General features: G+C 47.5%; 5 protein-coding genes across 5 annotated transcripts; 2 read left to right on the top strand and 3 right to left on the bottom strand.

Moving 5' to 3' along the window:
- Nucleotides 1-256: 256 nt before the first annotated feature.
- BDW43DRAFT_162863 (major facilitator superfamily domain-containing protein) lies at nucleotides 257-2,788 on the bottom strand. Its single transcript, XM_032038617.1, has 15 exons — nucleotides 2,466-2,788; nucleotides 2,308-2,401; nucleotides 2,220-2,247; nucleotides 2,114-2,160; nucleotides 1,981-2,058; nucleotides 1,858-1,923; nucleotides 1,765-1,802; nucleotides 1,520-1,689; nucleotides 1,415-1,469; nucleotides 1,301-1,354; nucleotides 1,139-1,226; nucleotides 939-1,078; nucleotides 800-874; nucleotides 626-745; nucleotides 257-545 (listed from the first exon to the last, which is right to left on the bottom strand). Exons 1-15 carry the CDS (start codon nucleotides 2,686-2,688, stop codon nucleotides 379-381), a joined length of 1,443 nt encoding a protein of 480 aa, XP_031897265.1. The 5' UTR covers nucleotides 2,689-2,788; the 3' UTR covers nucleotides 257-378.
- Nucleotides 2,789-3,544: 756 nt separating this feature from the next.
- BDW43DRAFT_162767 (uncharacterized protein) lies at nucleotides 3,545-6,063 on the bottom strand. Its single transcript, XM_032038616.1, has one exon. The coding sequence runs from the start codon at nucleotides 5,406-5,408 to the stop codon at nucleotides 3,693-3,695; it is 1,716 nt and encodes a 571-aa protein (XP_031897266.1). The 5' UTR covers nucleotides 5,409-6,063; the 3' UTR covers nucleotides 3,545-3,692.
- Nucleotides 6,064-7,727: 1,664 nt separating this feature from the next.
- BDW43DRAFT_285376 (putative APSES transcription factor) lies at nucleotides 7,728-10,969 on the bottom strand. The gene is made up of 3 exons (XM_032042921.1): nucleotides 10,538-10,969; nucleotides 10,219-10,405; nucleotides 7,728-10,156 (listed from the first exon to the last, which is right to left on the bottom strand). The coding sequence occupies exons 1-3, from the start codon at nucleotides 10,583-10,585 to the stop codon at nucleotides 8,301-8,303; spliced, it is 2,091 nt and encodes a 696-aa protein (XP_031897267.1). The 5' UTR covers nucleotides 10,586-10,969; the 3' UTR covers nucleotides 7,728-8,300.
- Nucleotides 10,970-11,007: 38 nt separating this feature from the next.
- BDW43DRAFT_302362 (glutamate--cysteine ligase) lies at nucleotides 11,008-14,913 on the top strand (the record flags this gene model as incomplete). Its single annotated transcript, XM_032045224.1, has 7 exons — nucleotides 11,008-11,059; nucleotides 12,612-12,697; nucleotides 12,762-12,827; nucleotides 12,890-13,032; nucleotides 13,089-13,214; nucleotides 13,267-13,852; nucleotides 13,909-14,913. The coding sequence occupies 7 exons, from the start codon at nucleotides 11,008-11,010 to the stop codon at nucleotides 14,911-14,913; spliced, it is 2,064 nt and encodes a 687-aa protein (XP_031897268.1).
- Nucleotides 14,914-16,980: 2,067 nt separating this feature from the next.
- On the top strand, nucleotides 16,981-18,821 carry BDW43DRAFT_302363 (Alpha/Beta hydrolase protein; the record flags this gene model as incomplete). The annotated part of the gene is made up of 4 exons (XM_032045225.1): nucleotides 16,981-17,247; nucleotides 17,314-17,500; nucleotides 17,548-18,168; nucleotides 18,229-18,821. The coding sequence occupies 4 exons, from the start codon at nucleotides 16,981-16,983 to the stop codon at nucleotides 18,819-18,821; spliced, it is 1,668 nt and encodes a 555-aa protein (XP_031897269.1).
- Between the last annotated feature and the right edge of the window lie 4,539 nt (nucleotides 18,822-23,360).

The following is a 23,360-nucleotide window of genomic DNA, read 5'->3' on the forward strand; positions in this document are numbered from 1 at the left end:
TTTTTTTTTTTTTTTTTTTTTTTTTTTTAGTTCTCTCCATCAACCCCTCTTTATCGTCTTCCTTTTCGTTTCTCTTTCCAGCTACGATCGAAATCCCCCGTTCAATGTCGAGTTGCCAACCCGTACGCAACTAAAGCCAAAATGCAAAGCGAATTGCCCCATACCAACCAATATCAAATCTCTATAGCTCCTGAGCCCACTATTCTACCCCTATAGTTACAGCACCAGACCAGGACTTTCACTCTGTTCCCAATACTTTCTAAACTTATGGTTAGCAGTCACATACGTTCATTTGCTCATTTGATGCCTCAAATTATGCAGTATGTCCAATATACGGCCTAATCTATACTTCACGGATATCATCAAAAGGCACAAGCATTACTTCGCCTCAACTGTTTCCCTTACTACATCTTTATCGCCGCAAACTGTACCAATAGAATGCTGTACGGCTCCTTGCTCTTCATCCTGGATCTCCTCAGCGTGTTTATCATGCTCAACAGGAGCATAATCCTTGACAACAAACCAGGTTGGCAGGACAGCGAGACCTAGGTAAGCACATTCAGGTCAACATTTGCCCCGAATCATGAACCGCCAAAGAAGAGAAAATGATATGAAAGAGACATACCGAGCAAGATCGTATTCACAGCAAGGGGAACTCTCCCGCCATGCCAATTCCTGGTGTTGATGCCGAACGAGACAGCCTGAGCGAAACTTTCCTGTCCACGAAGAATACCGGAGAACCGAGCTAGAAGATCCCTATTAGTGATTTTTACTCATACTAGGCCCAGAACCTACCTACCCAGTTCTGATATATTGTCAGTCATTGTGGAGACAAGGTAGTAGAGCCAGTTTTGTAGTGCTTGCTGAGAAAATTCTGATGTTATGTAGGTTAGTGATGGGTTGGAAACTGATTTATCCTATTTGGGGGGGCTACTCACCCCAAAGAAGGATAACAAAGAGTCCCTCCGTGAAGCCCTTGTCGGACCAGTCGTAGGATGGTGGGTTCGCGGTGTACTTCTCTTGAATCACCCAGGCGTAGACCCAGGTGGCTATGTGCAGGAGGATGACGTAGAAGAAGCTGGAGGATCCATTAGTAAGACGTGTGGTTTTAGTTGGTGCTTGGTAGTGCCTGGTATACCTATAGGTGACTCGTCTTTTGATTGAGGTCCCTCTATAGTCTAGGAAACGACTTATCATTCCAGAGGATAGTAGTCTCGCAAAGTTACCTAGAGTTGCGTTAGACAAAGCGCTAACTACTGAAGTTGGATACCCAGATTTTTAAAGCAACACATATACGTACTGACAAACCCAATCAAAGCCCGGGCCCTGACGCCAAAGTAATAAGTCGTAAAGTCTATCAAATTTTAGTGTTAGTGATCGTGTGTGCGGATGTAAATGTACTATAAACCCATACTTCCGCTGTACTGGTTAAAGTAGGCTGCCCAGAAAACTGGCAACAATAGAAGAACCTAAGTCGACATTAGACAGGCTATCAGCTAAGGCCGGAAGAGCAACCAACTTCTTTCCGACGAGAGAGCTTCCAGAGCTGCAGCATCTCAGCACGCCATGAATCCTGCAGAACTATCCGCACTTTGCTGCCATCGCTGCGTTGAACCTTCTCGGGAGGGGAGAGGAAAATCGCCAGAGGAACAGCGAGGCACTGCAATGCGACGAAGATGAGGTATGTCTCTATATAAACCTATTAGCAATCGTCCGCGAGAAAAAAAATTTAGAATTGGGACACCCTGGTTTGGTTAGACATACGTGGATCAACCTTTCCCTTCTTCTTCGCTTCGGCAGAGCTTATCTCAGTTAGTAGAACCGTTCAACATATCATTGTCTTCCAGGACAACATACTGGTTGAGCCCGAGAACAATTGCACCACCCAGTAAGGGACCTCCGGTACGGAACCAAAGCCAGATACTATCTACTGTCAATGGCCTTGCATAGTAAGCCAGGACCTCACATAGAGCCACTCACTTCATATATCTGCCTCGTTTCGTTGGCTCAGGATAGCCCAGTGCCACAGCACCTTCAGAAGCCCAGAAAAGGCCCGCCCTGGTTACCTGCATAAGAAGCTGAAGCATTTCTCTACTAGAAATTTGATACTTACGACAAACCACATGCTACCGATCCGAGAAGCACAAACCAAACATTGCCCTAATCTCAAAATTAGCATTCCGCCACCAGCAAGCACTTTCATAGAGGCTGACACGCACATAGCGGTTATTCGTGTATAACGCAGCCCTACAACATCCTTCCGTTAGTTAAAAATTCTAAAGTCGAATTAAAAAGAAGTGAACATACGAGTAAATCGGATACCCAACTGCACCCAGAAGCAGCGTCCAATTTAAACCAATTCGATTCGCAATCGGACCGCCGAAGAGACACAGAAACCCCACTATAGCAACCCACGAAGATCAGCACCGTATACCTTTGCCAACAGAGTCAACGGTCCACCATACTGAGACCAAAAACCAACGCATTGGCAGCATTAATCAAATACGGTGACTGCGCGCCACCGGCTCCCAAGGAACTCATGGCATTCCATAAACCCGGAGCCATGAAACCCACCCCACCGATAATGAAGGCATTGAAGAGGGTTGAGTGATACCATGTTCGTTTTACCTCGCTTTCTGCCGTTTTATCGGTGGATGACACCGACTTTGATGGTAGTTGTTCGACCATGGTGTAGTTGGGAATACAGTTGTAAAACTGAGAAGAACTTTCTGGACATGGACACAAGGTAGATATAGCATTTTTTGTTTTACTTCCCCCCCTCCATCGTTTAGCTATTTTGTTGAGTAAATCCTCATATCGAGGAAAAATTGCGTGCTCTCGTGAAGATGCATTGCATGCTACTCCATCCTTTAGTATACAGACCCAAGACTGTAACGTCTACTTCGGGGGCCAATCAATGACTGCAGGTGGAGATGAAAATTCGGCCTGAGCCGCCGGTTAAGGTTGTAATTAACCCTACGTTAAAAACATGCAAGTCATGCAGATTCATGCAGCCTCAGGGTCGGCATTTATTCCTTCAACCGAAGGATCTACTCTACAGAATGACTATACCTGTTAACCGCTACCCTTTGCTATACGCGATGTCTAGGTGAATTGGATCCGATTGGGTCCCGGACCTATACAGATGCCTGTGGAGTAAGGGGAACTGATATGACTAACGCTTTGTACATACATGGCCAGATGATGTACACGGAAAGAATGAAACATGTGATCGCTTTGGCACAAGATGATCGATCCAGTCTGACCAAAGGAAAGAAGCCGTCGCGTCAGCAGCAGGAGCAGCCAGGTCCTGACTCCACTACTCAACGCAGAATTGATTTCGCATTTTCGTCAGCGCATTCGGCAGCTGTAAAGAATGGACGAGGATGTAAGTAGAGCCGGTCGACGAGTCAAACATAGAGATTCAAGAAAGAAGTTCAGAAAAATAGAAGAGCCTTACCATCCAAGCCTGGTGCTGTGGAAGGCTGCTTGTGTGTTTCCAAGCACATCGGGGAAAGTAACATTAGAGGCAATTTCGACTATCACATGAGAGCGTCCATTTTGAACAGGAGAGAAGATCTGGTCCGCTGTCCAAGTGCAAAACAAGTAAAAGGAAAGAAAACATAGAAACAGAAAATCATCCAAGTGTGCACATCCGTTACGTCTCAGTCACATTATGTACGATGTTCGCGTTACATGATCGGGGTCTTGCGCTTTTCGGCGCTAGATAGCACAAGCATCGGGGTCTTGCGCCTTTCTGAACCCTGCGCTGCTGTCTTCTGGCCAGCGACGACAGCAGCCACCGAAGGTGTTCCTGCGGGTGAAGAAACCTGATCCGTGCGAACATCCGCAAATTTTCCGCCGAAGAAGCCACTATCTTCACTGATCGGAGTGGTCGTGTACGGGCTGTCCTGCGACCGCCGATCCCGAGAAGATCTTTCCTTCCTCTCGGATCCAATGGCGCCATTGGCAGCGGCGCGAAGGCTCCCCAAGCTGGGTTTACTTGAGAGACTGCCACTGCGAACGGTCGCATCATCGCCATCGGAGAATGTGAATTCCTTCTCACTCGCCGGGGTGTTGGTTCCACCGCTACTATGGCATCCGAAGCTGCGGTTGTCACCGCGACGTTCGAGGCCTGCCCGTACCAGGTTGTGGACCGCGCGACGACGCTGCCGGGTTGCAAAGTTCTTACTTCCTTCATGGTTCGATGTCGGCTTGGCGACAAGTTCTTCCAACGATGGTGGGCCCCGAGGTTGTCTAGTAGGGTGCTCTCCGGCGCGATTTTGGCCAGGCCCAAAGGTTCCTGTTGCCGGCGTCTGAGAAAGAGCTGCAGTTTTGGGGGCAGGAGGGGCGGCGCTCGAGTTCGCCTTGGCCGTATCAATGGAGAATCTAGCAGCGGGGCTAAACGAAGAACTCTTCTTGTGGCTTCTGCGGAATGCATTAATGGACGGAGGAGGCAAGGGAGCAGTCTCCTGAGGAGGGGAAGGACTGGCACTTGGAGGAGAGGCCGGCTGCGACAACTGCTTCGTTTCCGGGGGAGGAGAAACCTCGGCTCGGAAGGCCGGTACCTGCATCGTGGGAGGCTGTATCTCCTCCTCCTGGTAGGGGGGTGACTTCTCCTGCTGGGAGGAGTTGTCGTAGACGTAATTCTGCTGACCAGTGAGGGGGTTGTAGACTGAAAACAGCCCTGGCTGACCAGGTACCGGCTGTACTACGGGTTGTACACCCTGCTGGAGTTGTTGCTGATAAAAGCCCATACCCGGAAGATTTAGAGAGGAATATTCCTGCTGGTGGTGGTTCATTGGCATTCCAAGGTTGAGACCCTGGAACTGCTGGGCCGCCGCGGTGACGCTAATCAGTTGTTGTTGCAGACGCTGCTGCTGGGCCGCTAGGAAAAGATTTGTTGACATCAATTCCGCGTACAGGCTATCATCAATGGGCATATCGTTGGCGATGTCAATAGCTGGAGGTGCGAGCACCTGCTCCGGCAGAGTGTACACGGGACGACCGGTGTTCATGTCCAAACCCTGATTGAGAGCCAACGAGTGTCGAGGGAACCCAGTTCCCATGGCAGTTTGTGGAACACGTTCAGCAGTGCGGTTCGACATGTTTCCATATCGATCACCCTGCACGCCCAGGTGCTGTTGGCGGGCGGAAGCCGAAGGTACCGTGGCCGACTTTGGAGCAGTCCTTAATCCTGCCAGAAGATGCGAACGGCTGGTACGTGGAGTGGGAATGGGCGCTGATGGTTGCGATTCATCGATGGTGGAGATGTGCGGAGGCACGCTCAAACGCTTCACATTAGGGCCCTTTCTCCGAGACCCAAAACCCGAGCTCGGGGCCCCAAGCGAGCTTCCGTTATCGAAAGAGGGGTTGTAAGTCATCTGAGCAAGACCGCCAGTGTCCATACTCGTAACTAGTATAAAGGAAGAAAAACTCGAGGACAGATAAGTGCAACGCGTAAAACAATGAGTCGTAGTGAACCGAGAGTACTCTGTAGTCGACCAACGAGGGGAACCCCGGGTATTAAGTTATTACGAGACGGAGGTAAAAATGAAACACTCGAGGGTTGTATTGACACCAATAAATCGTGTCTATTATGCAAAACGTCGAGACTGCCGTCGCGAGCCCTATAGACTTGACAAAGTCAGCAGATCGTGAGCGCTACCGATATGAGATTCGACATACCCGAGAAATATGCGATGAGAATGAAGGGTACCTCAAAGCGGGGGCGAGGAAGAAAAATTAAAACAATGAACGATTAACTCCGGTGTACAGGGAATGATAGACCTGGAGGTTAAGGCAGAGCGTGCGTTGCAGTTGCCAAAAGGAGATCCGATGGTGGAAGTGATGGATGACAAGACGCGACCGGACGTCAAGGACCGAGGCAAGCAAGTCGAGAGAGACAAAGATAATAGTCTCTTGTAATTAAAGACGAAGATAAATAAAATGAGGTGGGAGGTGCTCTGCAGCTCCCGACCGAAAGGATGCTCGACACGAAATGTAAGAGGAGGACTCGAGAAGCACGAAGGTTGACCGTTGAGACGAATAACGGGAAATGAGAACAGAGCCGCTCCAGTGAAGTAAGGGATGTCAAATGGGACTTTTATTTATTCTCTCTCTTGGCCTTTTTTTTTTTCGTTCCTTTCCCCTTTCTAATTTTCTGTGGCTTGTTTGCCTTTTTTTTGTCTTTTTAGTTCCACCCAGGAATTCCCGGTAAATCGATCGTGGAGAAGGGGAAGGAAGAGAAGAGAGAAGGATAATAGGTGGTGATGAATTGGTCCGTTCGGCTGTTTGGCGCGCGTTGGGTCGCCTTTTTTTTCCTTTTTTTCTTTTTCCTTTTTTTCGCGCTTTTTCCTTCGTCTACCCGCGCTTGGACCGTCAAAGGTCAGGCCAGAGGGTCCCAAGAAACTTCCAATTCACCTTTAGGATTAAAATATAACTTTTCCAGGCCAAATAGAAGAGTAAGTCTGCAATATAATGAAAGGACCGCGGATGGAAAAGAAGAGAATAAGAGAGATTAGGTTGAAGGAACTCAAAAGGGGAGAAGGTGAAGAAGAGACGATGGGGCTGAGGCGAGGTCGAAGAAAGCCGACTCAGAGAAAAGGAACCGGAGAGGGAGGAAAGAAGGAATGAGAGAGAAAGCAGGAAAAGGAAGAAAGAAGCAGGGTGAGTGAACGAAGAGGGGAGAAAAGAGAGAGAGAACGAGGTTAAAAACGAAGAACTATTGCTAAGACTTGTAAGACCGAAGAATTAAGGTGCTAATAATACTCTTACTGTAAATCGGCATCAATGATGAATTCCAGGTTGGCCACTGCTGACATCTGCATCCTGACTGGCTCGCTTGAGGGACTCGCTAGACCCAGAGGGGACTAGGCCATGGGGAAGTGGAAGTTGGGTGATGCTCAGAATGGATTGATTGATAGCCATTGTTTCCTCAGGTTCCAATCACTTGCCCTTTCATTTGGGGTTTAGCCGTTCCGATGTGGTGCCTGAAATAATGGCCAATAGAACCATGATGGTCCTCCGGTTCACCATCCATCCCCCTTCCTTTCCATCTATCTATCAAATTTCTTCCGTTGGGTTTCTCGGAGTGGATTGTCTCGAATCGAATCGGATTTGGGACCGTTTCCATATAGGTATAATGTACAACAGTAGGTACTTCGAGATAAGGACTTTATCGACCTACTACTACCAAATGCCGTAAGGGCAGTCCCTGGTTTAATTAACCCATCTCCCGCTTAATCCGCTATCATGGAACACAAGACATCGCATCAGCCGCTATGACTAGCCAATCCACCACCAGAATCGTCTCTGTAGCCTGACAGTGACACCCATAGCCCGATCCCCTATTGGCTCAACACTAGTCTCCTTACCCACTTATCCCTGGATCATCCCGGCCTAGCGCCTTTCAACGTGGCCTCCCTCGCCGCCAGCCAACCGCTTCCATTGCAGATAGATGTGCCCACCCATTGCCCCTGACTGGTGTTGCTCCAGTTCGATATGCGCTATGGGCTACATGGCCAGATCGAGCCAATTGTTTTCGGTGGATGGAATGATGGATGTGCTGAGGTAGCAATGAGAGGATCTGTGCTCACGCACTAGATCTGCATGGAAGAAAAAAACAGGTTCATGAGGATGTTTTGGAGCTACGGAGCTACTGATTGTTCGATATACATGCTTAGTTCTTGTCACCAGACAATGCACAGAGTGGGGTTGGTAATACGTACTGTACTCCGTCTCTATTAGTATCGACTATACTTACTCCACTACCGAGTGAACATCAATCATATACATTCATACCATGGCATTGATTTCCGTGTGTACATACCTCATCTATCTATTGCAATAATATCACCGGCCTCAAGATTGAGTGCTCTTATTAGGTTCTTCCTGTATGTATGGTCCGGTTTGCCATTGTGCCATGTTTGAATAATAGATACATACACCAGGTAATTCAGCAAACAAGTGCAATAAACACATTGGATGTCTCCAAAAGGGACAAAAAAGACAATTGGGTATCTGCTGGCAAGACAGTCTCTCAGTCCCCGCCAGAAGCTAATGAATAGTGAACAAGGGACAAACACAGAAAAAGGAAAAAAACCACGAATTCGTAAGGAGCGACGTGTCCATGTAGATAAGAAAAATAACACATAGAGTAGAGAAACGTAATTCTCTGCGGAATGAGAAAATGCGTAAAACATCATATCCAGCCCTTAACAGATACAGCAAAACAGATACGCTCACAACCAAATCGATCTAGTAAGCGTGGTTTATCGGGGAATAGATCCCTTCATGTCCTAGGCATCGACCGACACTGCAGGTCCAGTGAGAGGAAAGTTTGCCGACCCCTGGTGTTCTGGCTCTGGCGACTCTCCCCCTCCGCCTTTCCCATTTATTCGGTCAAACTCTAAGGTCTCTGCCAGTTCAGCGGCCATGGGGTCGAGTTCTTCTTCTTTAAGCCCAGTAGCAAGTGACACAAGCTTCCGATGAACATCGAACTTGGTGCTTACACCTGCATCTGCCGTTTGCTGGGCGAGATCTTTGACAGCGGCACGCCGTGCTTTTTGCGCTGAGCATAGCTGTTGGGCTAACTGATAGATAGTAAGCAACCCGTCCTGATCGGTTGACGGTGCGCTCGGGTCCTCATCAGTAGGCAATGTCGACGATGCGATTCGTTCTCTTAGACGGGCTTGTTGGATCTGTTCCAAGAGCGATTCGTAGCCACTTCTCAACCGTTCATAACGCTTGAACTGGGCGTCAGCATGATCTTCCTTGGCTTCCTTCGCCACCAAGTCTGCCGTCTGTTGTTGAATCTTCTGTCGATCTAGCTCTAACTGTTCATATAGTGCTTCCGGGTTTGCAACGTCATCCGGGTCTTGTTGGTTGGCCTTTGAGCTGCCGTAGCTGACTGCAAGCTTCTTGTTTGCCTCGGCCATAATCACGCCAATCTTAGCGAGTAGTGCAGAAGTTGAAGGGGGGGGATCATGCGGTGGGGCAACAGATTGATGATCGCTATGAACCGTGCCAGTAATTTCAACATCAATATGGTCATTACCCATCGTGATGGAGGAAGGCGGCGGAGGGATTTGTCGGTCAGATTGGTTCGCGCGTTGAGAAATACTGGCAGCTGTTTCGCCTTTCTTATTCACCAAGTCCCCAGCGCGCGAGCAGTGCGTGAGGAGCAACTGCACCAAACGAAACGCACCGTTTCGAGCAGCAACCAAAGCAGCCGTATCTCCATTCGAGTCTTGACAGGATAGTAACACGTCGATCTCCTCTGACGTGCAAGTGATGCGTAACTTGTCGAGCAAAACTTCACAGTAGTACCGCGAGCTTTTCCATTTCCCTTTGCTCCTGGTGGTTTCTGCTATGTGATGAAATATGGTGGCACCAAACCAGTCTCTGAACGATACTGTGTCCAAGAGTAGGTCCAACAACGGCGGGAAAGTCCTTTTTTCATAATTATTTGTAAATAGAACAGCACGCACAAGTGGTGTTTCTTCGTGTATTGAGAGTGTTTTCACGTCGGCCCCCCTCCGCAGCAAATCTTTTACTATCTCCAAATCACCCATCGCGCAAGCCCAATGAAGAGCGGTGTTCCCTGAATCATCTATTGAACGATCCACCTGGAAATTGGTTGGAGGTTCCGGTGGAGGAATTCGGGTTGCTTCCGGAGCATCTCCTACAGTCATGAAGTAGTCCAAAAGCTGATCTCCGTAAAGTATATGTTCCTGTTCGCTAATTGACATCGCAGTTACCTCATTCATACCACGCTTACGCTTTCGCGTGTAGTTACCATTCTGAGGTATGTGCATCATCTCCTCATCTGCGACCATGGAGGAAGATTCAAGGGTTGCCTGCTCAATCGATTCATCTTCGTCGAACCCAGGATTCATATCATATTGATCGTGAGTAAAACTGGGCGGCCCCATGCTGCGATGCGGCTTCACTGCGCTGAAAACCTCCTCATGTACGACCCGCCGGTTTGCAGCCGCATTCTTTTGAGCTCGTGGCTTCGACGCGGCCGACGTATGTTTCGGAGCAGGCGGCGGGCTGCGATCTCCAGCTACGTAGTCGAAAATCGGTCGTAATTTATCGATGATATTGTTGCGCTCGGCGAGCAACCGGCCTTCTGCAAGTGGAATCCATGTCCCTATTTCTCGCTTTAGTAGGACAATCATCGTAGCCAAATTGTTAAATCTAGACTTTCTTTACCTTGATATTTACCATAACCACCTTGTACCTTCTCATGAACCCCTTTCTGGACCTCACGCTCGAGGATACGGGTTCTTGCCGGCTTGTCAAACCCAGCCACTTTGAGGATATGTGTCGCATTAATCCAATCATCACCCCGTCTTCGCATAACACTGTCGCTATCGATTTTTAACTCAATGACCGGGACCTAATCAAAGATATTAGAGAGGTCACCCAAGCGGCCAAGTTTGTGCACTGGATGGAGTGAATCGACGTAGGAAGTGAAAGGCAGACACAAAAGAAGGGGAAAAAAAAGAAAGAAGAAAAAAAAAAAACTTACACTACTATACGTAGCAGAGTAAATATTTGAAAAATCCACCCCCGCCATGATGTGCGACTTCGTTGGCCGACTTTAATTCGGTTGGCTCCCGGACAGGACAATTGAAGGAGGAATTCAGCGCGGTCACTTCTCACGGGGAATTCAAGAGCCTGAATTCACCTTCTTTCAAGGACCGAGTATAATACACAAGCGTTGAATCTGAAAACATCACATATAACATAAATTGAAGTTACAAACCGTATCAGCCACTGCAGTATCGTCCAGGCATCCTAGAAAAACGCGGTGGTTTAGTTAGAAGACGCGTCCGCGTAAAGTGGAATTGAATCCACCATACCCGTTGCGGAGTAAAGTACACGTGATGTCACATGACCATAACCGGAAGGAACAACACTTCGGGATAGCTGCAAACCTCACTGCTCTGTCGCCTATCTCTAGAAGGACCTCAATCTACGCCACTTTCTCATACCAAAATGACCGTTGCCGAGTCGGTTAAGAGTGCTGTTGGGTTGGTGGATACTCCCGGTATGTTTTTAATGCCATTGGCCCCGGGCTCAAGCGCAAGATTAATATATCATCATCGCCTGGGCCAAGTACTGACATTCCATATTAGCCACCCGCCAGGAGATGTCCGATGCTCGTCTTCCTCTTCAATACCGGGACTCTTGTGCACACCTTCTGATCCCATTGAACCGGTGCCGGCAGCAGGAGTACTATCTCCCTTGGAAATGCGAGGTATGTCATTGCCCCCCTCGCTCCACCATGATGTTCCTGCGTCGATGTGCATGTCGCATGTGACTAATGCTCCATGTTTACTCTAGGATGAAAGACACAGCTATGAGAAGTGCCAGTACGAAGAATTCAAGAAGCGCGTTGCCAAGATGGACGAACTGCGAGCTGCTAAGGACGGTGCCCGGAGCAATTGATACCAAACACATCGACTTATGCATTTGAAACGGAAGAAGCAGCAGGTTATGTACATAGAGTTCTCAGATTGATTGATCATGCACCGACTTTGGCGTTTGGATTGAGATTCAGCATGCTGATACCACACCTTTGTATCCCGGGCTTCCAAGGTTGGTATCTTGTCTGTACCCCATGACGCGGTAATATCTTAAGGCGATGTGGACACAGTGTTCCTGTCCTTTGGAACAATCCCTATCCCATATGCATAAAACCGCTTGAGAAATGCGTCAGCTGGGAGAGCATCTGGATTTGTCAGCTGCCCTGCATTGAGACTGCCTGGGCTGTATCATTATGTAGCTTTCATTGCTGACTGTCTCATTTGTGATTCCGTATTCCTACCAGGATATTATCGGGAAATATTTCATGATCATCAGCTACTAGCCGTAAATGGTGATGGAATTGAAAGTCCAATGAAGAGCGTTTTATCAGCATATTTGCCATCGTGAGTCGCGAGCCACCCACCACCAGAATCACCATTTTCACTCTCTTTCTAGACGTACATCTATGACTGGTGCCCAGCGGGAACATTGCTAAAATCCGAAATGTTTTCTAAGGTTATATATCTTGTACTAATAGTGTACTTATTATGTTCGACGTAAATCACATGACCCTCCGTCGGAACTGCTTAGAAATCAATCAATCACTGTCTCGTAAATTCCGGCGTTATCAGCGATAATGCCCCGCTTGGGACCCCCACTATTGGGAAAAGTTCACTCCCCTATCCAATCACCGCAACCGTCTCCGAGATGTCGGCGGGAAAATCAGCATAAAGGTGACAATACTAATCCGAACATGACTTCCCCTCCCCTTTGCTTCCATTGTTTGTCCCTACTGTTCTTAATGCTGTACGTATAGTATTCCGGGGCGTCAGGTTTGCCTGGTTCTGGTGTTCTTCTAATTTTTTTTCGTCTCTGAGCGTGCGGGCTCTGGCGCTTGATCTGCTGTTTCCCTCCATCTTCGTGGGGCTTTGAGATTGCCCGATCCGGGGCTTGCCTTATTACACAAGGCTCTTTGGTCTTTGAATCTGTGTACTGGTTACAATAACATGGGTCTGCTGTACGTCGAGATCACTACTACCATACCTATTGGTGGCTTTCCAGAACTGACATAGAATGTCCTTTTAGGGCACTGGGAACTGCGCTCGATTGGTCCGAGGCGAAGAAACAGGCGGATCAGGTACGCAGGTGGGGTATCGAGGTATGTCTCTGTCGTCTGATCCCGCTCGCTATTCATGGTCTAGCATTCAGCTGATGCGCACCAGCAATTGCTTGCCAATTGGCGCCGAGCGAAAGGAAAAGAACGGGATGCCCTCCTCTGGGGCGATGAGGTGAGGCTCCTATGTTAATAAGATCGTTAAGTTCGCAACTAACTTCTTGACCTCTTGCTCAGGTTGAGTATCTCGTTGTAGCCGTCGATGATGAGGCGAAAAAGGCCCGACTATCTCTCGCTCAAGCTGAGATCCTTAAGTCTCTGGCTGAAGACGAAGCCAATTGGAAATCGGGAGGCTCTAGCAGCATACAGAACAAGGAGCAGTGAGACAAACTGGTTAGATATACAAAGTCTGGGGAGATTTTCTGACGATACCTAGTGATGGAGAGGACCCCCCTCACTTTCACCCGGAGTTTGGGCGCTTCATGCTGGAGGCTACTCCAGGACGGCCCTGGGGAATTGACTTCAAGGATCTATTGAAGGTAGAGTCCAACATGAAATGGAGGTATGTTTATCTGGCCAACAAATACTGTCCTAATCTAACCTGGGACCCCCAGGCGCGAGGTGGCGAAGACTCACATGGCTGCCAATGAGTATCCTATCACTCTTACGACGTTCCCCCGTTTGGGTACGAAGGATGATTACATTCAACCCTACTACCCCCCATCAGGGGCTGCACTCCGGTCTCAATTTGTTCCGGATGAGATCGCGAATCCGCACATCAGGTTTCCGACGCTGGCTGCTAACATACGGTCGAGGCGGGGACGGAAGGTCGAGCTGAACGTACCAGTCTTCAAGGACACAAACACCCCCGTCCCTTTCAATGACCCAACGGTGGATTATGATCTCCATAACTGGCCTGAAGATGATGATGTCAGGAACGGAGCAGCTAAGGAAGGGCATGTGTATATGGACGCCATGGCTTTTGGCATGGGCAGTTGCTGTCTTCAGATTACCTTCCAGGCAAAGAATATGACAGAAGGGAGAAAGTTATATGACCAACTGAGTCCGCTGGGGCCCATCCTTCTTGCACTCACAGCCGCAACCCCTATTTATAAGGGCTTCCTCGTCGACACTGACGTTCGGTGGAATCAAATTGGAAACGCTGTAGATGACAGGACACGCGAAGAACTTGGTGAAGCTGTGAGTTTCTCCTTCCAGAGGTCACTAACCCAGAATTAACACATGAAATGAAACAGCCCCTAAAGAACGATAGGTGGAGGATACCTAAGTCCAGATACGCCTCAAATTCGACTTACCTTTCACAGGATCCTAGACTACGCAAGGAATACCTAGATCCTGATTTGATTGTAGACGAAGACATCAAGAAGCGCTTGATTGAAGGCGGCATGGACGAGCTTTTGGCCACGCATTTCGCGCATCTCTTCATACGGGACCCATTGGTCATTTTCTCAGAGGACCTTGAAGAGCTTGATCTAAATAAGGCAGACCACTTCGAGAACCTGCAATCGACAAATTGGCAACACATGCGCTTCAAACCTCCACCACCAGAAAAGGACGATATCGGTTGGCGAGTCGAATTTCGCTCAATGGAAATTCAAATGACCGATTTCGAGAATGCTGCATTTAGTATCTTTATCGTGCTTGTCACTCGCGCGATCCTGAGTTTCGATCTGAATTTCTACATTCCTATCCAACGAACGACTGAGAACATGGAAACGGCGCATGCGCGAAATGCAGTTCTGGACCGAAAGTTCTACTTCCGCAAGGACCCCTTCTCTCCCCGTGCCCGCAGATCACATCTTCAGTCTTCTAGTAACAGTGAAGTGTCATCGACCACGTCTTCCGCTGTTAACACGCCACCCCCATCACCTCCACTTAGCCCAGTAGAGTCGGAATTCGAGCTCATGACAATTGCGGACATCGTCAACGGCTCTGCTAACGGGTTGTTCCCTGGACTGATTCCCCTTGTTGAGTCGTACTTAAACAGTGTTAATGTAGACGTTGAAACGCGCTGCTTCCTGGCAACTTATTTGGATTTGATTCGCAAACGGGCGAACGGAACTCTCTGGACTGGAGCTCGATGGATCCGAGAATTCGTTGCTTCGCATCCTGCATATAAGCATGATAGCGTAGTCTCTGAAGAGATATGCTATGACCTCGTGAAGGCGGTTGAGGAAATGTCCGTGAAGGAAGGGAAAGGCGGGAGCGTTGGATGGGAGCTTCTCAGGGGCAAGAAGTAATAAGATAAAAAAGTCTGTCTGCATATAGACCTGAAAATTCTAACTCGGATAGTAGATAGCATTGTTTTGTTTTCATGTTCTAATTCACGACTTAGATCTTCTTGTTTTATGTGTCCACATTGCATCCAGCCTGTTATTGTTTATTGCCTTGCTATTTTGCTCCTCAGAGCTCTCATTGGAAACCCCAATATATAACCATGTTCCGCTCATGGCAATGAATGATCTTCCTCTTCAGCTAACCTGGTCACCTTCCATTCTCCATTGAGCTTATGGAGCACGAAAAGCTCAACGCCCACGTGGTTCACAACGCCGTTGATCTTTGACCTGAATGGCGCCCACACGGCAGCCAGATTGCCTAATTCGTACAATTTCACCTCAGGGTTCCAGATCCGCTCGTCGATTTTATCTAGCACCTTTGCAATCTGCTCCAGGAAGACACCAATTGTACAAAAACGAGACAGCGTGGGTGGTGGTGGCCAAAGGGCCATCCCTCCTGCTCGGATGCAGTACTTCTCAAAGTCGGCCGGTGACTTGGAAGTCAATGCAGCAAGGAATCCTTACGCGACAGCGATGATGGGGTCTTCCTCTTCTGGAGGTGGTGGCAAGGCCGGTGCTTGGGGAAGACGTTCAAGCGATGGTCTCCACCGCATTTTGTTGATGCGGTTAAACAACGAATATATGGTGCGAGGGTAGATATACAAGTATCTTGCCCTATTCTCGTGTCGACTCTCTGAACTCTGGGATACCAACAGTCGCATGGTGGACTTGTGCAATAAGGCTAAATTGGCGTCGAATGACTTAATATGAGCTGGGAGTTGCTCGATAGCCCTTGCGCTTTTTCCGGTTAAACCATTAGACATCCTTGCATCACAGGCTTTTCTTGCATTTATGCTGGGCTGAAAAAGATGAGTCAGTGGGGACATGAACCTCTTTTTATCATACAACCTACCAGCCTTGTATTGGAGATCCCATTGGAACAGGTTTTCAAGCAACCCCCCAAATTGGATAAGCAAGAAGTGCTACAAACCCTCGGATTAGTATGACTCTACTTCACCGGGACAGCTCTCACAGCCGATGCATGTCAGGACCACATGATGTCCCCTTTTAGCTGGTGCGTTGTGCCACCCACGACGCCAGAAATGCCATTTTACGATAGAACCGATTCCCATGGGGTTTTAAACAGTGGGCAATCTCTGTTTATACTAAGCTTAGCATAGTCGTAGGATCCCTTTGATGACTGCCACCCTTTCCTCGCCTGACTGACGGATCATGCATTCAGATTTGCCTAGATAAACTGCACTATATGTGGCCTCCTCTGTGAAACTCCTGGGCATTGTAGTATAACGGCTCCATTTGTTGAATCCTGTGCAACAAGCCAGCCATAGCATGTGACGGGTTATTTTATTTAATGGTTATCATCTTGTCTCACCGCTGGAATACTTGGAGATACAGCTAGAATAGGCCAATTTATAGGAATTCCGTACACTATCTACAGTCTGACATATCAGCCACAGCATTTTCCTTCTGCCATCGTTCATTATGAAAAAAAGCATTCCTTGTACGCACAACTGGTCCGTCTCGTGGCCAATCAATTCAGTTACTCTAGTATAGACGCAAAGGTAAGACGGGTAAAAGGCATACTAAAAATCTCAGACAACACCGGCAAATCTTCGGGACATGCGTTCAACCGGCCCCTATATAACTACAAGAGATCCCACTCCCTCATCAAAGCCCCACGAATAGCCCCCCCACAACCAACTCGGCAGCCGACAATCTTTTCTACAAGGGGAAATACTGTTTACCCGGTTGACCATTCATTGAATCCTGAGGTTCACTCGCATTTCTATAACCCCGGTTACCCCGGATCACACTGCGTCATAAGACTCCACCCCCACAATGTGGTATTGCGCGACCCTTCATCCTTCTTGTTTGAGTTACAAAGGCCCCATATGGGGGCTTCAGTACCCCGCAACCGATGGCCTGTCATATAAAGAGTATGGGGGTGTTGTTGCGGCGAGGCGCGAGTTGACACGGTCATGAGTTCTTGTGTGTTGGAAGCCGTTCAAGATGCTCAAATCAATTATCAGCCTGTCTATGCTGTGGGTGGCTAGTAATGCGTCCCACAGCAATATAACGGGCCCAACAGCCCGCGTCCGCAATGGCACATATGTCGGGGCGAGGAATGACCACTACCAGCAGGACTTCTTCCTGGGTATGCCGTATGCGCAGCAGCCAGTTGGTGATCTGCGGTTTACAGTGCCGCAACCGTTGAACGAAAGCTGGGATGGAGCGCGCAATGCAAAGGAATATTCCGATATTTGTGTGGGATATGGTGTAAGCCATGCTTCTATCCCGTCGATTTCGGACATCGAAGGTCGGCAAGCTAACGCAAGAATATAGTCAGATTCGATCTGGTACGCGATGTCCGAAGCGTGTCTTACTTTGAACGTTATTCGAGGATCATCTGCGAATGAGGCTGCCAATCTCCCTGTTGGGGTTTGGATTCACGGTGGCGGATACTATATGGGTTCTGGATCTGACGAGCGGTATAACATGTCTGCTATTGTGGCGAACTCTTACAGGATCGGTAAGTCTCTTACGATTGAGTGGTAGGACAGATACTAAGCCCTACAGGCAAACCATTCATCGCTGTGTCCTTGAACTATCGCCTCTCTGCATGGGGCTTCTTGAGTTCGAGTGAAGTCACCCGTAGCGGAAACACTAATCTCGGTCTCAGGGATCAGAGAATGGCCCTCCAGTGGATCAAAGAAAACATCCAGGCCTTCGGAGGCGATCCAGACAAGGTCACGATATGGGGAGAGTCCGCAGGGGCAATGTCCGTTGGGACCCATCTTATCGCATACGGTGGCAGAGATGACGGTCTCTTCCGCGGAGCTATTATGGAATCGGGAGGATCGATAGCGGCCAATCCAGTGAACGACACCGGCTATCAGGCAATGTATGATGAAGTGGTGGCGAAGGTCGGCTGCTCTAACGCCAACGATACACTGCAATGTTTGCGCGAGGTTCCATTTGAGGAACTGAATGCTGTTTTCAACGGCACCGATGGCAATCCAGCGTATTTCTTCAGGCCTGCGGTTGACCAGGATCTAGTCAGAGGCCCGGGAAGTGACCAACTGGAAAGGCATGAGTTCGTCAAGGTGCCAATCCTTGCAGGCACCAATACCGACGAGGGGACTAGCTTTGGCCCCACGGGGATCAATTCGACAGCGCAATTCTACGAATATCTCACAGGTTGGTTACTGTAGAGATTTCTTCTCTTCGTACTGTGCGTACTAATTTCCACACCACCAGACGGAACATCCGGCTTCAGTCTCCCGCCATCAGCAGCAAACCGGATCCTCGATCTCTACCCGGACGACCCATCACTGGGAATTCCGGAGTTTCTCGGCGCCCAACGAGTACCGTCGAAGGGTTACCAGTGGCGCCGGACATCCGCCTACGCAGGGGACTACATAATGCATGCGAACCGACGACGACAATGCGAAGCCTGGACGAAGGCCGCAACCCCAGCCTATTGCTACCGATTCAACATGCGCGGGGCGGACGTTCCGTATCTCTCCGGTGCCGGCCATTTTGAGGAAGTGGCCTTCGTGTTCAACAACATCAAGGGGCTTGGGTATCATGACGGGAAGCCGTTCGAGGGGATGCCCGAGTCGTACAGCCAGCTAAGCACGCTGATGGCGAGCATGTGGGCGTCTTTCATCCACGACTTAGACCCAAATTCGGGCATCAAGGATAGAGAGGTTCGCTGGCAGGCGTATGGGGCGACCCAGCCGGTCGATCTGGTGTTCGACGCGAATGCCACGAGCTATATGGAGCCGGACACGTGGCGGAAGGAGGGGATCGATTATATTAATTCGATCGCGAAGACATATTGGCGGTAGTGGCTTACCTTGATAACTACCAGATCGTAGGTCCATTAATACTACACGACGAGTATCTCATCAGGGAAATGATTAGTCAATGGATGTAGAAGCTACACAACCCTCCAAACCAACTACCAGCCAAAACCGACAAAGTCTGCCAGCATCACTCTAAAGGATAAAATTCAAATAAATAAGATGTGATAAAATAGATAAAAATAAATATACCAAAAAAAAAAAAAAAAGCAGGGACCAGAACCAAGGCAAAATGAAAATGAAAATGAAGCAAATGCCGAACTATAATACCCGAAATAACCGCTCCAAAAATAGCACACTTTAAATTAAACAATTTAACCAAGGTCACGATGATATATGCTAAACAATAGGTAGTTGTCTACTGGACAACGACGTCCGTAAGGGAAACGGGTTTCCACTCCGTCCTGTCAAGTACTCCATAGAGGCCCCAGTCCCCGACTTCAATAGTCTGGGAATAGAATAAAAAGGTATCTCCATCTTTCCGCCTATCGGACATTCAGACTATGGTAGCTAGTGGGCAACTGGAGCTTCTGTCATGGCATGTCCCAAGACTTCCATAGCTTCAGGTGACAGTGGGAACAGGGTAGATGGGGCCCCCTAATGAATCAGATAGGCGTGGTGTATGGTTATGGGGAAAGGGGAATGAAGAGATTGCGTCAGGATCTTCGGTCTGCTACTATTTGTTTTTGATCAACATAAAGGACAAGAGATGATAACAAATGAGCGTAGACGTGGTATTTTTTAGTTTTTGTGTACGGAAAATTTTTTTGATTTGTTTTAAAAAAAGATTATTCGTCAAAAGACCAGGATTCGGGGGAAAATAGCCATGCACCAGAACCATAACCTCGGTACTTCCGTGGGGAGAGGATACAATATCCCAACCATGGTACAAAGCACGGATAACGAGAATTCTAGAACGCAATGCAACCTTTCTCGGAAATGTCAAGCGAGGCGGAACGTCATATCCCGCCGGTTCAACGATGAAAGTAGCAGATGGAGTAGACTTGAAATGAATGAAGACTGAATATGAAAGGTGGTGTGAACCCGTGGTAGATTTAATTGAAAGGTGTCGATCCCCCATCGTTATACTGTGGATTATATCGGAACCTCATTTGCTCACTGCAGAGGCTTGAGGATTCTGTTGGCTCTCCTCCTCTCTCTAGTGAACCTTTTTTCCTGGCTGAAAGACCATTTCCCTATTTTTGACTCAACAATACGCTTGTTCAGGTGCGGATATTCCGTTGTTGGTTGCCGGCAAAGTTTGGTTTGCGCGTGTTGTGGTATGGGGGATTGCGCCTTCGAGAAGGCGATGGTTCCATGGGACGGGTGGTGGACACTGTCTGGTATTGTCTTTTATTAATCCGTACGAGTGCTAGTATTTTGCAGTTAATAGATGGGTATAGTTTACACTTACATCATACTCGAGAGTGATTATTACGCCAACTCGCCATGACCAACGGCATATATACTAAAGAAACCTGTAATGTATGTCTTAATGGAAGCCAGAAAGAAAAGAATATTATTTGGCTAATCCACGTACCTACTTTATATACTCGATATCATTAGAACCGCTCTCGGCAAACGCTACGCTTTTTCCGCTTGTATATCTACACACATCATGCTGGAGAACATAATTAAACGGGGGAAAGATGGGTTTAGAAAGCCGACTATTATACTTCAAGTATATACCTGATATCAATCCTTGCAAACCAATCATACACTGAACACAAATGCATGCCCGAATCTATATGTAAATCGGACACGCCCACATGATCATCAATTCCACCAACCACTCAAACAGTAGATCAAAAATCCAAATACTGTCTCATTCTGCATCTCACCGGAACCAGCAACAGGCCAGTCAAAGACTCATCCGAAAATTTTCTCCATTAGGCAAGTTGCAGCTGCAGAGATCCCACCCGGGCCATTAAATCTAGATTAATCCCTATCATGCAAAGCCGGTCTGAATAGAGGGGGTTGACTAAATTACTAAATTAATTACTTAGAATCGAGATGTCTGTAAACAATGTCACCCATGAGTCTGGGAACCTGATCTCATTCCCGTATTGGTTTTTCGGTGATAACTCGGGCTTTCAATTAAATATATCTACTTAACGTATTGTTCTATTCATGATGGGTGGATGGGTGTATGTACTCACATACGTACATAAGAGACACTAAACTAGTGGCCCTCTAAATAATCTCACCTGATTCTTACGTATATCAAATTATCGATCTAACAATTAACGCGGGACGAAAAAAAAGACATATACGGAAAGCCTAGTACCCGGGGGAACAAAGGCACGGGGGGGTGGAGAGAAAGACATGAAATTAAACTACAACTAAAACTTTTCAAGTTGTCATCTCCGGGGATGTTCTAGAATTTTTCTTTTCCTTTTGGGCAAGATACCTCAATTGTGGCTATACTCCGGAGCGAACGGGTAATATAATTTGTCAACATACGAGTCACGATTAGGCAGGCCTGAGCCGGAGGGTTAATCTATTCTGCGTTCTTTCTGGAAAACGAACCGGGGCTGGCATCCACTTGTTGTACCCACTCACGGCATGGGCATTTGAGTCCAGCATCCGAGGTTGGCTGTAGGCGAGACAATTGATGATTTTTTTACTATGTACTCTCTCTCTCTCTCTCTCTCTGTGTGTGTGTGTGCGTGTGTATGTTTGTGTATATTATGAAAGTAGTTTGAATATCTCGCATGTCAGGACTCAAAAGATAGGAAGCGTAGGATATTATTAATCGATCTATCGTGCTTAAGCTTTCTAGACAGATAAACTTCATTTGACATGTCCTCCGACATGCATTATCAAAAAAACCATCAGTCTAGGTACTAAGTACGGCCTGCCCAAACAGGCACAACGAACAACACCGCCACTTCGTCAACAAGAATAAGGGTACCTCTAGTGGGTCAACAATTTGTCTCCATAGAGTCTTCGAAGCCACTCAGCAGATACGGTCCGTATGCGTGTCGCCTACCTAAGCGCACAGCTAACTGATCTTAGTCCAGTCAAGATAGGCAACTAACCAGACCTATGACCAGTGGAGATCCCATTATCCGCAATTCCAACGGTCCTTCTTAGTAATCTGCATATTTACTCACCGAAAACGTACTAAAACCCGGGTGAGAAACAGTAGACCACGAAACTAACCCAAGCTATACCCCGTCCCGATATTGAAGACTCCCAAAACGGCAATTTTTAATATAAACCTGGGATCGTCCAATAATTCTGCCGGATCACCGATAGATAACTGCGATCTCTTGAGATGTCATCCACTTTGAATCCGGATTTACCCCTAAATCGTATGTCGTGATTAGGAGATTTTTTATTTATTTATTTATTTATTTCTAGATTATCATGTTTTTCACTCCTTTTCGCCCTGCTATTTCCTCTCTCAAGATACTTACTATCGGGAGCGGGTTAGGTGTGGGTAACCCCTGTATATTAGCTGATTGCTGGTTTCTATCCCCCCATTGAGGTCGAGTCAGGTTTCTTTGCCGTGCTGATTCGCCTTGTTTAAAGGAGGTCTGTCGGTTTGACGGCGTTGGGTGAGCCAAGCTATCCACGGCTTACTTGACTTGCATCCTCCGCGGAATCCGTGGATGCAAAACTTGTTTAGAACAATGATGTTGGATACTTGGCAATGTACTGTGTGTTCTTTTCTTTTCATCTTATTTTCTTTATTCCCGTTATTTATTTGTTTATTTGTTTATTTTTTATTTTTTTTGAAAAAAAAAATTATTCCCATTTGCTGCTTGCCCCTCCCTCCCTCTTATAAAAGCTTATATTATCATCGTTATAAGGAAGATCAGTACGTACTACGTATGTACATTTAAACTCTCGAGATAAGAGTAACACGTAACCCTGCCACCCCGTCATAATTGAGTCAGTTAAGTTCCGTCACCCAGTAACTCGGTAGATTCGGAAATATAACCGCCTGAACTCCATGACTCGACTCGAGGGTTATTCTCCGAGGCTAATTGGAATCTTGGAACGCCAATAGCGGGAAGGATGGGATCCCATTGAAAGGGGGATGAGGCGGAGATCATTTCAAGTTACAGGAAAATAGAAAAGAAAAAGTTAGGAACCAAAGAGAAATTGAATTGACAACTTTTCTTCACGTGTCTTTTTCGTTTTTTCTATCTTTAATTCCTTTTTCCCTTTCCTTTTTTATCCAGGGAAAAGAGGAGAGAGAGAAACGGCGGGAGGTGGGCCGCTAGTCTCCTTGGGAGGGCACATCCCTGCTAGTATCCCGAACCCGAACGGAGGATTTTGGGATCCGTACTATCTGGGTAAGGTAGGGAGCATATAATCCATCCGGCCGAAAGGAAATTTGGTAAAGGGAAGAAATAAATATTAAGGAAAAAAATTCATTAGTGACCATCTGATTGGGAAAGTATATTAAAAATTAAAGAGGTAACAAGGTACCAAGAGAGCGGTGGCGGAAGGACCGGTTGTCATAGTTATTACCTTGCGGAGTGTGTTTGTTGCCGGTGAATTACTAAATAC

The sequence above is a fragment of the Aspergillus alliaceus genome, assembly GCF_009176365.1.
Source record: "Aspergillus alliaceus strain CBS 536.65 unplaced genomic scaffold BDW43scaffold_42, whole genome shotgun sequence".
NCBI classification, from domain to species: Eukaryota; Fungi; Ascomycota; class Eurotiomycetes; order Eurotiales; family Aspergillaceae; genus Aspergillus; species Aspergillus alliaceus.